General features: G+C 40.7%; 1 protein-coding gene across 2 annotated transcripts in view; it reads left to right on the forward strand.

Annotated features, from left to right (window-relative positions):
• The window catches only part of CTNNAL1 (catenin alpha like 1), a 337,361-nt gene that overhangs the window by 175,313 nt on the left and 142,996 nt on the right, over positions 1-19,052 (forward strand). For both annotated transcript variants that reach the window (XM_089687544.1, XM_089687545.1), the window contains exon 7: positions 1,980-2,180. In XM_089687544.1, coding sequence (XP_089543670.1) covers positions 1,980-2,180 — 201 coding nt within the window. The remainder of the gene's footprint in view (positions 1-1,979; positions 2,181-19,052) is intronic.

Below are 19,052 nucleotides of genomic sequence, written 5' to 3' on the forward strand. Positions count from 1 at the left end.
ATGCAGGTTGAAAATGTGTGTCTTCTGGTAAAGCAATTTTTGTTATGTTGAGTTTTCTCAAGTCCTTAATGGAGATGTACGGAGTAGTAAACAAACATACATACTCTGATGCTGCAACTGTCCCCCACCAGCTCTAAGCCCGAGAACTGAGCTCACATGACTGCTTTAGCCCACTGTCAGTTGATTCTGGGTCACAGGAGAGCAAAAGCAGGTACACTTCTGTGACCTAGAATAGAAGTATGGGCAGGAAAGCTTTGGCCGTGCTTCGCCTTTAAATACTGCTTTTGTACAGTAGATATAAAAAGTCTACACACCCCTGTTAAAATGTCAGTTTTCTGTGATGTAAAAAAAAAAAAAAAAGAGACAAAGCTAAATCATTTCAGAACTTTTTCCACCTTTTGATGTAACCAATAAACTGTACAACTCAGTTGAACAACAAACTGAAATCTTTTAGGTGGAGGCAAGTAAACTTAAAAAACTAAAAAAAATTGTGGTTGCATAAGTGTGCACACCCTTAAACTAGCACTTTGTTGAAGTACCTTTTGATTTTATTACAGCACTCGGTCTTTTTGGGTATGAGTCTATCAGCATGGCACATCTTGACTTGGCAATCTTTGCCCACTCTTCCTTGCAAAAACACTCCAAATCTGTCAGATTGCGAGGGCATCTCCTGTGCACAGTCCTTTTCAGATCACCCCACAGATTTTCAATCGGATTCAGGTCTTGGACTCTGACTGAGCCATTCAAAAACTTTAATCTTCTGGTAAAGCCATTCCTTTGTTGATTTGGATGTATGCTTTGTGTTGTTATCATGCTGAAAGATGAAGTTCCTCTTCATGTTCAGCTTTCTAGCAGAAGCCTGAAGGTTTTGTGCCAGTATTGACTCGTATTTCGAACTGTTCATAATCTCCTCTACCTTGAATAAGGTCCCAGTTCCAGCTGAAGAAAAACAGCCCCAAAGTATGATGCTGCCACCACCATGCTTCACTGTAGGTATGGTGTTCTTTTGGTGATGTGCAGTGTTATTTTTGCTCCAAACATATCTTTTGGAATTATGGCCAAAAAGTTCAACCTTGGTTTCATCAGACCATAATGCATTTTCCCACATGCTTTTGGGAGACTTCAGCTGTGTTTTTGCAAAATTTAGCTGGGCTTGGATGTTTTTCTTCGTAAGAAAAGGCTTCCGTCTTGCTACTCTACCCCATAGCCCAGACATATGAAGAATACGGTAGATTGTTGTCACATGTACCACACAGCCAGTACTTGCCAGATATTCCAGCAGCTCCTTTAATATTGCTGTAGGCATCTTGGCAGCCTCCCAGACCAATTTTCGTCTCATCTTTTCATAAATTTTGGAAGGACGTCCAGTTCTTGGTAATGTCATTGTTGCTCCATATTTTCTCCTCTTGATGATGATGGTCTTCACTGTGTTGCATGGTATATCTAATGCCTTGGAAATTCTTTTGTACCCTTCTGACTGATGCCTTTTAACAATGAGATCCCTCTGATGCTTTGGAATCTCTGTGGACCATGGCTTTGGCTGTAGGATGCAACTAAGAAAATGTTATGAAAGACCTACTAGAACAGCTGTACTTTTATTTGGGGTTAATCAGAGGTATTTGAAATGATAGGTGTGTGCTGACTCCTATTTAATGTGATTTTGAATGTTATTGCTTAATTTTGAACACAGCTACATCCCCAGTTATAAGAGGTGTGCACATTTATGCAACCACATTATTTTAGTTTATTTACCCCCCCCCCCCTAAAAGATTGCAGTTTGTTTTTCAATTGAGTTGTACAGTTTTATACGTCACATTAAAGGTGGAAAAAGTTCTGAAATTATGTCTGTCTCATTTTTTTTACATCACAGAAACCTGACATTTTAACAGAGTGTGTAGACTTTTTATATCGCTGTATTTAGTGCACAATTTATATAGTTTCAAGTATTTTAATTGTTCTGTATTTTATTTTATTTTTAGAGTAAAGTTGAAGGACTCAGAGATAACCTATATTTCCTGTCAAAGGAAAATCTTTCCACAATGTTAGAAGTTATATTGGAACATACTGAAGATTTCACGGACTCTGCTTACACCAGCCATGAAAACAGAGAACGCATTCTGGAATTATCTAACCAGGCCAAAATGGAGCTAGAGCAGCTGGTTTCAGTGTGGATACAAGCTGTAAGAGCCTTTTAACAAAGTAAATCTTTTTATATTCTGCAAAATCATCCATTCTGCTTTAACAGTTACTTTTCTGGGGCAACAGGGTTTGTTTTAAAGTACCTATATAGATGACATGGGCAGCACTGCATTTTGAGTTGAGCCCATGTCTCATTCCGTCCCTCCATTCCAGTGCAGCAACCTCTATAAGACCCTTTGGCATGCAACACTTCCGGTACTGTCAGATGCCTGTGTTCCCTTGCTGCATGCTGTGGCCCTTTCTCTGACCTCTACATCACTGCTGTGTCTCTGTAGTGCCATAAGGGTTGGAGGAAGAAACCTTTTCAAGTCAGAGGGCATAGGCATCTGACACTCCCAGAAATGTTGAATGTCAAGAAGTAATGAGGCTGCAGCTCTTAAATGGAGAGAAGGAAGAAGACCTATGCCACCCAAAGGGTTGCTACTATTATGTAGTGAGACATTGTTGGGAAAATTTTAGGCTTCACTGCTGCCCAGACTATAGACACATAACTAGTCACATTTTTAACCATTTAAGCATTGGTGGGATTCTGAGAGCTGGGGGGGCAGCCTTGAAGGCAGAGTGGGATAACTGGTGAGGACAAGAGTTGGGGAAACTGTAGTACAGTCTCCCCAGTACCTACTATTCCATCCCTGTGTGTTGAGCTCTGGTGGGGTGACGAGCTGGGGTGGCTTCCCTGGCTGAGGTGGGAGTGGCTCTACTCTGGTGATGAACTAGGAAAACTGTGCTAACATATTGGGGGAAGCTCTGGTGGAGTGATGAGATATGGGAAGGTTGTGGTGGCAGAAAGGGTTGGACTGTAGTGGGGTGAAGACAGCAGGGATGGAGGCACTGGGAGGAGTTCTGGCAAAGGAGGGGCTCTTGTAGCATGGTACAAGCAGCCCCTTAACAGCAGTTAAAGTACAGCCGTCGAGACGTTTGGAGTTCCATCTTGCCCTTTCCAAATGCAATTTTTTAAAATTCAACAAAACTTTTATATCTAACCAACTAATCTAATGCTTATCTGTCATTACTATTATGAATATTATGGATCTTCAATTTGCTTTTCAACATGATGCTAAAGGTAGACAAAAATGCCAGTTCACTTTTTGTATTCTTTACATATGACTATATACAATTTTTCATTAAGTGATATCAAGCAGGGGGATGATGCAGTATGGATACAGTAACTTGACTAAGAGGAATGGACAAGGTTAGAAGACATACAAGACAAATGTCCTAATATCCTAATAAGCCCAGCCTGTCAACCAAGACTTGGTTGTTCCTGTAAATTTCTAGCAATTTTATTTTTTAAAAAATGTTTTAAATTGTTCTAATAAGGTATTTTTAGGAGTAACATTTTTAAAGAATGTTACCCTAACATTTGATATTCCTGATACGTGCCTGGTGTACAATGTACATGTGTTAAAAAGCACCCTGTTCTTTTCACATTGCTTCCTTTGTGTGAAATCCCTTGTGTTCCTGCTTTTCCGTCTGCTTTTCTATTTCAAACTGACCGTACTAGGCATGAGAGCACATCTATCCCAATGTAGTCCATTTTCTGGTTGGGCTGGGTGAACGGCCTACCTTGTCAGACCTTTGCTGACCTGCCCCCCCCCCCTGCATAGCCATTCACTGGGAAGATCAGTGTACTGCTGTTTCTCCACTCCCTGCTCTATGCTGCTGACAACAAAAGTTATGTGCTCACTTTGTCTATTTAAAAAAATTAATAAATAATTTTGACTTTCATTTCTATCTTAAACCGAATGGGTTATTTTACAAGGTAAGGGTATATATATTAAAGTGGTTTTAAAGGCAGAAGGTTTTTTTTTTTTAACCTGAATACATTCTGTACATTAGGGGTTCTAAACCCTTACATATATCCAATAAATTGACTGGCATCAGGTGATACACAGAGATGAAACCAATTCTCCTACATAAGTTGTACCTTTCTACATCTGTCTGTCCCCTACATCCATTCAAAGTGCAGAAGTTACATAGGATCTCTCAGCTCCGAAAAGCAGAGGGCGGGGAGCAGAATTTACTCTGTGAGCTCTGTTCTTGTGTGCTGTGTGAAGGGGATGTATCCCTTCCATCCAATCAGCTCTCAGAGGTGAAGTCAGTCTGCTGGAGCGTTCTCCCGTCACCATTCTTCTGGTGTCATGAAAACCTGTCAGAAGTGACTCGTGTTGATAGCAGAGGAACAATGCAGCAGACAGTAATTACTTTCTGCCCTGAATTGAGAGAAGCACACACTATAGAAATACTGTATGCTTTATTCATATTTCATGTGTGAGGTTTATAACCAATTTAAGCTAGAAAAAAAAAAAACCACCTGTGTTGAGCTCCCTCCCCCAGCCCCCCTTTACACTTGCCTGATCCTGCTCTTTCTATTCTCACTGCTCATGGGGGCAGCAAGGGGAGCCAGTGGCTCCTGCTGCTGTCAGTCACAGCCTATGAGGAGAGAGCACAGCTCGGGATCACGCCCGCATGAGTGCTTCCTTAGCAAGTGGCTTGCTATGAATAGAATTCAGTGAGGGGAGGAGCCAGGAGCGCTAGCAGGGGGACACCAGAAGAGGATAGGGGCTGCTCTGTGCAGAACCATTGCACAGAGCAGGTTAAGTATATCATGATTATTTAAAAAAAATATATATATCTTTACAATCACTTTACCATAAGACTGTAATCCATGAGTTTTTCTGGGAGGAATTTTTTTGCACGGTGGTAGAATACTACTCTGCATAAGGGTTTTTTTTTTCTGTTTTTTGCTGCTGCAACTTTATTGCAGCAGAATGACAATGTTACATGCGTTTTTATAAGTTCAAAAATTAAAAACAAGGAAGTTGAATAGTCGCAAAAGAGCACAAAGTTGTATGCCCACACAGGGACAATACATCTTGTATCAAAGAGTAGCTAATAGAAGGTCCTTTCTTATTTTTTTATTTTTTTAAGTGTTGGGTAACTGGGGCCACCGGATTCTAGCCGCAAGAATCAGCCGGTTCTTGTGTCTAGAAAGACGGGCATGCAAACAGTAGTGGCTGCTCAACCTATATAAACTAATGGTGGCTGATAGCAGCCTCTGCTTTCCGCATGTTGCCACACACACAGCATATAGCTGCGGTTGTGGATGGCTGTCATCAGTGTCCAGGCTCAGATATCGGTCTGTGTGCGGCTACATGCAAACAGCAGCGGTTGCTGTCAGCTCGATTAAATTAAATGGGCTGAGCGGCCTCTGCTGATCGCTTGCCCGTCCTTCTACCCACTGATTCTTGACGCTTGAATCCAGTGGCTGCAGTTACCCATCCGTGTGAAAGAGGCCTATGTAAGCGTCTTGGTTGTAAAGGAAGCTGTGTTGAAAGCCTGCAAATTGTATTTGAGTTCCTAGAATCTATCATAAAAGAACAGTGCATTTAAACAAGATTGCTGCATTTAAATGGACTTGAAGGGACACTGCCAACCTGCTGATTGGCTGTAATTATTATCCTGGCATCTGTCCTCTACAGCTGCCTGTTCAGCTGGCTGAAACTTTGTGAATGCCAGTTTCTGAATTGTTTCTCCTTCTGAACTGGTGAATTTGCAGTTCAGTGTTTCCTAAATCCAGATAGCACAGCCATTCTGTCTACCCATTGCGGTGGCACCATTACACATTAAACCGCAGGTGTTTGAGTTTGCACAACATCGATTTTATGACCTGGCTGTAGTGTTCTTCAGAAGTTCTATTACAAGCCTCTTAAACATTAGCTGCACAAAAATCAAGGAAAAATAAAAAAAATGTGTTTTGCTTTAGCAAAGTATTTCCAAGATAGCTCCCTTTTTGCTCGGAGTTCCCCTTTCATGTTTTTCGTATGGGTGATTGTTTTGTCATTGATTGGGAATTTGTTTTGTTTTTTTGTATACTGCCCTGACCACCATTTTTTGGGGGGGGGCTTATATTAGGCAGAAAAACTAGTAATTTCAAATTGTAACCCTAATGAATTTTGTGTTTTGAACTAGCTGTCTTGAAAATACAATATTACTACACATTGATTTCAGTGAGAGATTTTAAAAGAAAAATGTCTGTTCTACTCTTGACATAGCTTTGCGTATGCATTTGTTTTGATAGTTTAGTGGTCGAGTACAGACAGCTTGTTCAGACTTCACCGATTCTATTACCATATGAAAGCTATTTTGGCTGCTGGAGTGCAGCAAGTTATGGTCTGTAACATTTTACTAGCAGAGTGCAAACTCTTCATCTTAATGTGCATTCACCATAACAAAAGACCAAAGAATGCAAGCAAATTTGGGTAATGTGATGCTTTCAATAGAGTTTGATGATTTAACGCCAGTCCTGTCAGTCTATTAAGTAGTATTCATTGGCTTCAATGCCTGAATAATTTGTTCCATCTCATTACAATAGCATTAATAATATTAAGAACCTGGCAGTTGTTCTAGAAAGCTATTTTTTTGCAATATTCATGGCCACTTTGTAACAGACACATTTTGCAGCATCTTGTTTAATCCATTTTTTTTCGGATATAGCTCAGGTTGAAACTACAAATATTGTTTGCATTTGTTAATGATTTAAAATCTAGATCTAACAATTATTTCTAGTGTACTTTGCTGGATAATAACTGCAGTTTTAAAGTGAATTTATAGCCAAAATCTTTTTTTTTTTTTGGCTAGATTATGGAGTGATTAAAACCCCTCTCCGCTTATTTTTTTCTGTCTGTGTACAATTTGAAGAGCTTTTAGTTCCTGTTTTTGGAATTAAAACCGGAACTGATATGAAATTTCTATGAGGTTAGGGGACTACACCTCCATGTTCACCCAGTGGATGATTTCCCCTCACTTCTTATTTTAGTTACAACTCTAAAATTTTGGATTTCCCGTCACTTTTTATGTCTTGGTGAAAAGGTTCTCTAGGGCAAATAGAGACTATACTCAATAGGGTATCAAACTGGGGGCCCTCCAGCTGTTGCAAAACTACAAGTCCCATCATGCCTCCGCCTTTGGGAGTGATGTTTGTAACTGTCAATCTTGAATGCCTCATGGGACTTGTAGTTTGGCAACAGCTGGAGGGCTGCCAGTTTGACACCTGTAGGGACATAGACTGCAACATAAACTTGACTGAGGTTTAGTTCCCAATTGAAAAAAAGTTTGCTATACATAAACTTTATTTTGATGGGTTTTTTTTTTTTTTTTATTAATAAACTATCGTATATATATCTTGTGTTTATAAAATGTCACAAACTACCTAAACTTGGTGAATGCAGCTTGCATCTCTAATTTAGAATATATTGTATCTGAAGTCAGAAGTTTTTTGGGTTTTTTTTTGTGCGTTAACCACTTAAGCTCCATCCTATAGCAGGTTTTCTGCTGCAGGGCGGACTCCCTGCACAAAATGATGTATATAAATGTGATCCACGTTCCTGCCGAGTTTGCAAGTAGGGGCGCACGCCTGCTGACCTGGCGGTGCTGTGATTCCGTGCAGTGCCGATCAGTCAGCAGATTCAGGCCAGTGATGTTTGGCCTGGATCTGCTTGAGTGATCACTGCCCTATCACAGATCTTCCTGTGCCTGTGTTTACATTACACAGACACAGGCAATGATGCAATCTTCTCTCCCTGGGGCACATTCCATTCCAGAGAGACAAGAAAGCAGATCCATGTGAGTCAAAGCACTACACTTTTACAGTAAAAGCACTGATGGGTCACATTTAACCCCCAATTGCCCACCAGTTTACCCCTTCATTGCCTTGTCACCAGTGTCATTATTACAGTGTATAGATTTTTTTATACTGATCACTGTATTAGTGTCGCAGGTGACTTCAGGTAGCGCAAGCGTCCCTGTCAGATTGCCCGCCACTACATCAGTCATCACATTTAACCCTTTGATTGCCAGGAATACGCTCGCATACACAACCTTCATTGCTAGTATAGTGTCTGAACGGATCAAAATCAAAGTCACACTAGCTACCTATAAATTTAGTGGCCAAAATGTCCAATGGAAAGGCCATGTCAGATGAGTGCAAAAGGGAAGCCGCACTGATAATTGCGCTCAGAATAAGAACCTGTAGACGGCAGCGGCACCTTGACAGATGGCTCAGACGATAGAGCAGAGGTCCTTGCTAAGGTCAGGCGTACCCAACCCCGTTCCCAGGTTGCTGAGGTTTTACAGTTGCATAATGATTTTCATATGCAGCAGAGTGCCAGTACTAGTGCCGCTCTACTTTTTGATGAACTGGCGAGCACCAGCAGCCTAGTACATCCTGGTCATTTTCATACCAGCACTGCAGTATCACTTGGTGATGGTGCAAGTCCCATAAGTGCAGTATGAGCGGGTGCAGTGGCTAGCACAAGTAGTGTCCTGCAGCTACCAAGAATTTGAACACAGGCCCGTAGAGCCCATAGTGTCCTTTTCGGATGTGCTTGCAAATCCTGATTGGCAGCCCACAAATTCTGCAGCACGTGTACTTCACCCCCCCATTGACTGCCTAACCCGGAATTCAGGTGGAAACAGCAAATTTAACTACTCCCCTTTATTTTTTTTTGTTTATTTTTTTTGGAGCTGCTTTTCATGGAAGACCTGTATGGATTGATTGTGCAATTTATAGGCACAACAATTTATCGCCGCCAACTCAAATTCAAACTTTGCCAGATCATTTACATGGAAACCTATTACAGTTTCTGAATTTAAAGTTTTTTTGGGCCTAACCCTCAACATGGGCATTACTAAACCAATGATTTGCGATTTTATTGGTCCCCAGACCCGATTCATCATAAGCCCGTGTTCTCTGCTGCCATGGCCAGGCATAATTGAGAATATAATGCGATTCATGCATTTCAATGAAAATACGCTCAGTCGTCCTTGGGGTGACCCTGAATTTGAGTGGCTCTACAAAATTCGGCCCCTCGTAAATCTCCTTAACCAGATATTTGCAGATGTGTATACTCCCTAGCAAAACATCTGCGTTGAATCCCTCATTTTTTATGGTCACCTTACATTCAAACGGTTTCTCCTCAGCAAATGTGCCAGATAAGGGGCAAAATGTATAAGACCTGTGAGAGGGCAACAGACTATTCATGTAATTTTCAGATTTACGAGGGAAAGGATAGTTACATGGAGCCCCCTGGATGCTTAGAGTACATGCGGAGCAGTGGCAAGATAGTTTGGGACTTGGTGTCATTCTTTTTTCCATATGCGGTACCACTTACACGTGGACAATTTTCTACAAGCATGCCACTATTTAGACATTTGTAAAATCTTGGAATTGGTGCATGTGGCACCATATGACCTAATCGCTGGGGCTTCCCCCAACGGCTTGTAAATACCTGTCTTAGGGGGAGAAAACCTGCTTGAAAAACAATGAATTGCTCGCAGTGAAGTGGAAGGACAAACGGGATTATACGACCATCCAAATTTCCATGGCAGCTGGTGTTGTTGAGAAGCCCCTCTGTGTCTACAACTATAACCTTAACATGGGAGGGATGGACTTCATCGACCAGATGATGAAGCCATACTTGGTTTACCATAAATCCAGACGCCGGCACAAAAAAAGTGTCTGTATATTTATTTCGATTGGCTCTCTACAACGCTTTTGTGCTATAAAAAGCAACTGTTGGCCCAAACCTCCAACCGAGATGCAGTGAGCTGGCTGCATAAGAGGCATTTTTCTGATGCCACTCCTGGTACCCCAACCCAAGTCACCCCAAAAATGTGTTTGTAGCAGATATGGAATTAGACATCTGATTTTTTTGTCCCTCCTTTCCTGGCCAACCTCGTCTCTGCTTCAAGGACTGCTTACTCCATACACTAGTGGAGTATTAGTATAGGGTTCAGCACGGCACAGTCCAGGCACTTATATACACCGGGTCTTGAAAGATGTTAGATAATCAGGAAACTTGCTATCACATATTGAGAGACCGGAATATCTGCTTGTCACAGTTTAGAAAAAAAAAAAGTTAAAAAAAAAACAAAATTAGTTGTCGTTTTATTGAGTTACTGTTTTATTGTTAACCATCGCTGTTTTCTTTGCAGGAATGCCATTCAGCTGCAGCACTGATATATATATTCTGAGCACAAGACCCTGTTGCTGTTAGAATAAACAGAAATGTGAGCAGCGCTGTGGGATGAGATTTTTCATCCACAGTTTAAAAAAAAAAAACCTATATGCCCAAGCATGAGGGAGTGGGGTGGTCAGTGGGTGGATTGCCCCCTTGCTTCGGCATATATTTTTAAAAAAAATTTTGGTAGACATTTCTTCATCAACATTGATGTAAATAGAGGAATCTTTTAGCTTCTTTTTTTTTTTTTCTTCAGCTCAAGGGCTGAACGAAAAACAAATTAACATTTCATTTCTGCTTACCATTAGAAGTGGGTAGATACAGCGTGGTATATTCTAATGGTGGTCATACCACACTTTTTTTTTTTTTTTTTCTGGCATAGATTTCTTCTTTTTTTTTCCTTTTCATTCAGTCCACAGGCTGCATAAAATAAAACATAAGATATATGTCTAACAAGGACCAGCGACGTACTGGTACATCACTGGACTTTGAGTGGTTATACCAGGATCATCCTGGTATCGTTTTTTCCAGCTGACGATCGGCTTTCATGTAAAAGCAATCCCAGTGGCTAATTTGATTTTACCAGCAGCGGGAGGAGATGCTCTTCCGCTGCCTTCCATGACTTTCTTGGGCAGTCCTGTGCCATCAGGGAACCTGAGAATGCAGCCGGCATTTCCACCAGCTGACCATAGAGCTGATTGGAGACCGGAATGGTACCAATCATTTCTATAGTCTAAAACTGGAGGTTACGAGCATTTCATCACTTTGGTTTCGCCGAATATAAACAGCTCCATTTTTAAACTGGGGAACCATCTGAGCACACCAATCTTTGTGAGATCAGATGATTTAAGGGCAGAGGAGATATCTAGAGTCTAATATACCCCAGATTTTTCAAAAAAATACCTGTCACTGACTAATTTTTTTGATCACTTTTTTTATCACAGCAGTAAAGGGGCAGTGTAAAAATTGAAAAAAATCAATATAAAATAAAAAAAAGCACTTTAACACTTGTGCACAATGGCAGTCGCAAGCATTGGCCCCCTGCCGGTATGTAAATAGAGGTTGCACCATGCATGTGAGGTATCGCTGCGAACGTCCGATTCTTGCACTAGACCATCTCTGTAATTCTAAAATGGTGGCATGTAAAGGCTTTTAAAGTGTCGCCTATGGACATTGAAAATGCACGTGTGCAGTTTTAAAGCATATTATGTTTTATCATTTACTCAGCATACCATCATCTTTTATATTTTACCAAACAATTGGCCAATATATTGTGTTTGTGCATTAAAATAAAAAAAGTGAATTTTTTTCATAAAATGTGCATTTGAAAATTTGCGCAAGTACTATGTGACATGAAAAATTTCAACTCCCACCATTTTATTCTCTAGAGCATCTGCTGTAAAAAAATATGTTTGGGGATTCTAAGTAATTTTCTAGCAAAAAAGTTTTTTTGTTTTTTTTCATGAACAAAAAGTGTCAAAATAGGCTTGGTCTTCAGGTGGTTAGAGTGATGTGTGGCATGAGCTTTTAAAATGCCAAGATAACACCCCCCCTTCCCAATTGACCCCTTTTTGGAAAGTAGACACCCCAAACTATTTGCTGAGGCATGTTGAGTCGATAGAAGAATTTGTTTTTACCATAGGTTTCTGGAAAATGACAAAAAAAGTGTTTATTTTTTTTACAAAGTTTTCATTTAAATTATCTGTTGCTCACACATGCCATGGGTATATGTGGAATTACTCCCCAAAATACATTCTGCTTCTTCTCCCAAGTATGAGGGTACCATATGTGAGACTTTTTGGCAGTCTAGCTACATGCTAGACCCCAAAAATCCACTAAGCACCTGCAAGCTTTTAAAGGACTTTATTTCCTCATTACACTTCCTGACTACTTATCACAGTTTTGGAGGCCCTGAATGGCAGAATAGTACAACCCACCCCACACACCCCCAATGGCGCCTTTTTGGAAAGTAGACCCCCCAAGGAATTTGATAAGAAGCATGGTGAGTATTTTGCAGATCTCATTTATTGCCGCAAAGTTTGGGAAAATGAAGAAAGAAAATGAAAACATTTTTTTTCTTTTTTAAACCTTGCGAGAAAAAATGAGATCTGCAAAATGCGTACCATGCCTTCCATTAAATTGCTTGGGGTGTCTACTTTCCAAAAAGGGATTATTTGTGTGGAAGGAGGGGGTTATCCTGGTATTTCAGGGCCTCCAAAACTGATGGGTAGTGAGGAAGTGAACTAAGGAATATACGCACCATCAGGCTTTCAAAGGTATCATTGGATTTTGAGCTACTGTATGCGGCTAGGCTCCCAAAAAGTCTTGCATGTGGTATCCCATACTCAAGAGAAATAGCAGAATATATTTTTGGGTGTAATTCCAAATATACCCATGGTGTGTGTGAGCAATACACCATTTAAATGACATCTTTGTGTGGAAAAAAAAAAATCTTCCATGGATTCAACATGCCTCTCAGTAGATAGCTTAGAGTGTCTACTTTTAGCACTTCAAGAAATGTGATAGGTAGTCAGAAAGTAAAAGCTGTGTAAATTCTAGTATCTATACCATAGTTTGTAGACGCTATGGCTTTCACACAAATCAATTAATATACACTTATCGGGATTTTTTTTTTTTTTAACAGACATGTAGAAAAACACACTTTGGCCTCAATTTATCACGGACTTTGAATTTATTGGATATGTTTTATTGAAGAAATGAAAAAAATGTGGGTTTTTTCCCCCAAAATGTTTGGTCTTTTTGTTTTTGTTTATAGCGCACAAAATAAAAAACCCAGCGGTGATCAAATACCACCAAAAGAATGCTCTATTTGTGTGGGAAAAATAGGACATAAATTTAGTTTTGGTACAGCATTGCACAACCACGCAATTATTGAAATAGTACGCCAAATAGTAAAAAATGGCCTCGTTAGGAGGGCGGGGGGGTGGTGGTAAATCTTCCAGATGGCAAGTGGTTAAATTGTTTTAAATTTCCTGAGCTGGTATGTATGCAGTAGTTATTTGTCTCTATATGACTTTGACTTAAGATTTTCCTTTTATAAATGTCATAGTGAAATTATTTTGCCTTTCCTTTTAATTATGTGATCTTGGTTATGTCTCAAATTAACTTTTTTTTTTTTCTTGTTGGTTTCATAGGACTATACCACCAATTATAAGGGGATTATTTAAATGTCTATATTTTTCATTATAAAAATGCTCAGTTAATATTCGCTAAATTGATTATATAGATATAGTTGGGAACAATACTGGAGAGTTTAATAAAAGACTGCATGGATGAGTTCTTGCATGAAAAAAAAATTTAAGCAACAGACAGCATGGATTCATGAAAGATAGAAGTTGCCAAACAAATCCGATTTCTTTTTGAGGAGGTGAGCAAAACCTTGGACAGAGGGGTGGCGGTGGATATGGTATACTTGGATTTTGCAAAAGCGTTTGACACAGTTCCCCACACATGGCTAATGTGTAAGGTAAAGTCTACAGGTTTGGAAAAATCCATATGTAAATGGTTAGAAAACTGGCTAGACCGAATTTAGAGAGTAGTGGTTAATGATTCATGTTATGAATGGTCTTGGGTTGTCAGTGGTGTACCCCAGGGTTCAGTGTTGGGACCCTTTTTAGTGTATTTATAAACAATATAGGGTCTGGGAGTAAAAATACAGTTTCAGTCTTTGCAGATGACACCAAGCTTTGCCGTGGAATGTCCTTACAGGGTGTCTCCAATTTACAAGCAGACCTCAATGCACTGTTTAATTGGGCAACTATGTGGAAAATGAGGTTTAATGTTTTTGTAAAGTTAAACACTTGGAGGCTAAGAATATGCATGCATCATACATACTAGGGGGGTACAACTGGGGGAATCAATGGTGGAGAAGGATCTGGGAGTTCTGGTAGATCACAAGCTTAATAATGGCATGCAATGCCAAGCTGCGGTTTCTAAAGCAAACAAAATCCTCTCTTCTATTAAAAGGTATAGACTCCAGAGAGAGAGATATCATATTACCCCTGTACAAATCATTAGTAATACCTCATGGAATATGCAATTCAGTTTTTGGCACCAATTCACAAAAAAGAATATTGGGGAACTAGAGAGAGTGCAGAGAAGGGCAACCAAACTGATAAGAGGCATGGAGGAGCAACGCTATGAGGAAAGATTAGAGGAACTGAACTCGGTGTAGAGTTCTCTCACCCTGAGGTCATCACAGAGGACAAGGGGGCACTCTTTATGTCTGGAGGAAAAGAGATTTAATCTCCAAATATGAAAAGGTTTCTTTACAGTATGAGCTGTGAAAATGTGGAATAGACTCCCTCAAGAGTTGGTTCTGGCCAGCTCAGTGGATTGCTTCAAAAAAGGTCTGGATTCTTTCCTAGATACACAGAATATAACTGGATACTAACATTTATAGGTAAAGTTGAGCCAGGGAATATCCGAATTGCCTCTTGGGGGATCAAGAAGGAATTTTTTCCCCTGTAGGAGCAAATTGGATCATGCTTTTCTTGGGGGTTTTTTTTGCCCTCCTCTGGATCAACTGTGGGTATAGGATTATGACTAACTACCGTGTTTCCCTGAAAATAAGACATACCCATAAAATAAGCCATAGCAGGATTTCTAAACATTTGCGCAATATAAGCCATACCCCGAATATAAGACATAGTGATGGACAGGCAGCCCTTCTCATCTCCCCCATTGTGACAATTGCTATCTTGGAGGTGAATGGAGAGTTTATGGGCAGTCCCATCAACAAGGTCGGCTCCCGGTCATTCTGTCATTCTGTGCGTGCTGCAAGCTGATTCATAGAGGGAGACAAGGAAGACGTAGAAAGTGAAAGTAAAAGTCTCCTCAGTGAAGTGAGGAGCAAGACGCTCTGCTTTAGGTACCGTATTGTGTATCCTCAGGGAAAGAAGTAAAGCTGTGCCTGCTGTTTTACTCAGCACTGTGGGTCTCTCTCCCCCAGCACCAACCAGCAACAGTCTGTGGGTCTCTCTCACCCCCCACAAACACCAGTAAAGCTGCTGCTCCCCAGCACTGACCAGCAACAGTCTGTGGGTCTCTCTCACCCCCCACAAACACCAGTAAAGCTGCTGCTCCCCATACTTACCATACGTACCATACTTAATAAAAATAAGACATCCCCTGAAAATCAGCCATAGTGTGTCTTCTTGAGGAAAAATAAATATAAGACCGTGCCTTATTTTCGGGGAAACACAGTAGATTGACTTTTGTCTTTTTTTTTTTTTTTTTTCCTTTCAGCCAGACTATGTTACTATGAGTCCAGCATGCTAAATAGGAGGCATTTTGTGGCAAATTTAGGCTGGCTATAAAAAGGTAGAGTCCTACCCAATATTGAAATGGTGTGTAGATTTTTGCCAGTCCTGTAAGTGCCAAGATCCACCACAATTTATTGTATTTCACCTGATGGACTTTTGCTGTTCCTGTTGAAAACAAAAATAAAAAATCAAGCATCCTTTTTACAAAGATTTGTTTCCGTTGAGTTTGTGAAAGGGCCATTTCATGTGGCCTTTTCACCTCTCCTGCGGGTACCCCCTTGTCTCCGCCCCCACCTTGTCTCAGCAGTCGGCAGCAGAGAAGAGAATAGAACTCCTGCCAAATTCTGCACCTCTCAGTGCAGCTGTAGCACCCCCTCATCTATGCCTCCCCTGGTCTCAGCATTAAGCAGACTCTGGTAACTGACTCCACTCCTCCTCTGGTCCTCCTCCAGACCCTGAACTTTCTGCTTTCCAGCTCTGTCCCCTAATGGGGTGCACGGTGATGTTAGGGAGGATGTGGGATTCTTGACATCTGATGTAATGGGGGGTGGAGTGCTCTGGCCATCTAGTCTTTCAGATACAACTGGCTTTTTGAGGGCAACCGTAATGCTGATACGGCCCGTGTTGAAATGGAGTTTGACACCCCTGCCCAAAGCCCTCCTTTTCGTGACTTAGTATCACATTTTACTGTAAAATTGTGCCACTTCTATCCAATCTCTGATGTTGAATTAGTAGGAAACTCAACTTCACCCTAAGAATGTGCTTAGCATCTTCTGATTAGGTCAGTTTAGATGTAATCTTTATGATCTGCTATATGAACTAAACTATAGGTAGCTGCATGGATGTAAATGGAACCTGGACAGGCTGTAAATGTGTAACAGTTAAGGATACCATCAATTATTAGTGTTACTAAACCCACAACAGTAAAATCAGTCTGTACTGTATATGTAGTAAAGCATACTTGTTATACTCACTGTGGAACCCAAGGGGTTAATTATTTGCATTGTGTAAAAAGGCAGTTAATCATGTCTAATGTGATCCTCCTCCCACTTTTTCTGTCCCCAATCGATCTTCGATAGAGCATGTGCAGATTTGCCACTGCTGCTCTGTACTGTTTGGTGTGTATTGTCAAAGAGGTTGTGTTTTTTGTGTTTTTTTGGGAAGGTGCATGTGATTGGCAGAGGGGAAATCAGCGATGTCTGGACAGAGGGTCAGGGGTCATGCAGCATTATAGGACAGTCAAAGGAGAATGGAAATTGCATTTCCATATTTTGTGTACTTTGGAAGACCTGATATAGTGAATGAAGGGTCCATGAGTTTAGTAACACTTAAACCCCTTTATCTGAGTGACCTGCAAAGTGAGGTTAGTTCCTTGACTAATCACAGCTGTGAGCTTGAAGTATTCCAGTGGGACACATCCGTTCTGATGAGAATTCCCTCATTTGAGAGACATTTGCATATACTTCCTTTTTGTGCCTCCAGGACAGGAAATGGGACAAAGACTACAAAAATGGTCTGACCTTTCCCTACTGCATCGAGAAGATGAAACAAATGTGGCTATATATATATCTCAAACACATTTGTGGGTTAAAATTTCATTCCTTCGCTTCCATCCTGCTTCTCCAAATTTTCTTTTGTCGCTGTGGTTGAAAACAAACACTGATTTGACACCACTACCCATTTTAAAAACAAACGTTCCAAAAATGGAAATTTTCATAAGAATTTTCACTAGTGTGTGGAAAACTATAGTTCTGTTTGTTTGAATTGTAGCAATATTTTTTTCATTGGTACCATGCATAATATTTTCTGCTACTTTTAACCACTTGCCTACTGGGCACTTATACCCCCTTCCTGCCCAGGCCAATTTTCAGCTTTCAGCACTGTCTTACTTTGAATGACAATTGCACGGTCATGCAACCGTGTACCCATATGAAATTTTTATCCTTTTTTCACACAAATAGAGCTTTCTTTTGATGGTATTTAATCACCACTGGGTGTTGTTATTTTTTGCGCTATAAACAAAAAAAAGCAAAAAAAATTTTTTTTTTCTTTATTTCTATTATAACATTTTGCAAACGGGTAAGTTTTTTCCATCACTGATGTGTGTTGATGAGGCTGCACTGATAAGCAGACGTGGGTGGCACTGCAGGGCACCGTGGGTGGCACTGCAGGGCACCGGTGGGTGGCACTGATCATCAGGGCACTTATTAGTGCCTTGATGATCAGTGCCGATCCCTTCGCTGACAATTGCTGGTTCTCGGCAGTACTTTCCTCACGCTGTGACATCTGGACACAGCGGATCACGTGCTAAAAGGCTGCCATGATTGGCTGTTTACCGTATCACATGATCAGCTGTGTCCGTAGGACACAGCGATCACCGCCAAAGCCAGGTGCATGCTGCTGGGGGCGCGCAGGGGGCGTGATCTGCAATTATGTCTATGGACATCGTCCCAGGATTACATAATCACGCTGTAGCCATCCTTCGGCTATAGCACAGTTGGGAACTGGTTAAATAAATGTTACTGGACTGTGCAACATATAGGTATCCTTTCTTGCCTATTTTTCGCTAAGGTTGTGGTCATAAACACTGTCTAAATATAACCCAGTACTCTTGTTTAACTCCAACATAAAGATTGTTGAATAAATCCCAGAATGCCTGCATATGCAGTACCTGTTTACCGATATTTGTAAACCAGATGTAGCTGTACATGTTGCACAGTTGGATAGACCATACAATAAAGGGTCCTGCTGCTGGTAAACAGTTTGGTACCCTGCTGCTAACACAATTTGTCTAAAAAAAAAAATGGAATATTTGGCCTAGGTACAGACACGCGGTGACATACACGGTAAAATGGCAATTACAGGTTAATTTCCCACTTCTGTGGCTTTTTAAATTGCAATTACGGTTTCTGTATAAATAGTCAATGAATTTGTTAGCTCTCATGTAGATGCATTGAGCAGGCTAGATAATGAGCCATGGAGAGCAGAAAAGAACTGTCTAAAAAAAGTTCCATTACCTTGTTGTGCAGGTCTTTAAAGATGGAAAAAGATTTCCAAAACTTTGAATATGCCAGTCAGTACTGCTCAATCACTTAATAAAAAGTGTAAAATTCAAGGATTTCTTGATACCAAGCCAAGGTCAGGTACACCAAGAAAAATTGCAGCCGTGGTCAGAAGATGATTTGTTTGGGATACAAAGAAAAGCCCACAGGTAACCTCAGGAGAAATACAGGCTCTGGAAAAATACTGCGTGGTTGTTTTAAGGAGCACAATACGACACGAAAATTAGCTGCGTGTTCGAGTTGCCAGAAAGAAGCCTTTACTGCACCAATGCCACAAAAAAGCCTAATTACAATATGCCTGACAACACCTTAACAAACCTCACCTTGGCACACCGTAATCTGGCGTGAAAAGACAAAAATAGAGCTTTATGGTCACAACCATAGGCACTATGTTTGGAGAGGGGTTAACGAGGCCTATAGCGAAAAGAATACCATCCCCACTGTGAAGTGTGGTGATGGCTCACTTTTGTCTGGGGGGAGGAGGC

Source organism: Staurois parvus, unplaced genomic scaffold (assembly GCF_062004578.1).
Source record: "Staurois parvus isolate SC_StPar_1 unplaced genomic scaffold, SC_StPar_1.0 ptg000429l, whole genome shotgun sequence".
Taxonomy (NCBI): Eukaryota; Metazoa; Chordata; class Amphibia; order Anura; family Ranidae; genus Staurois; species Staurois parvus.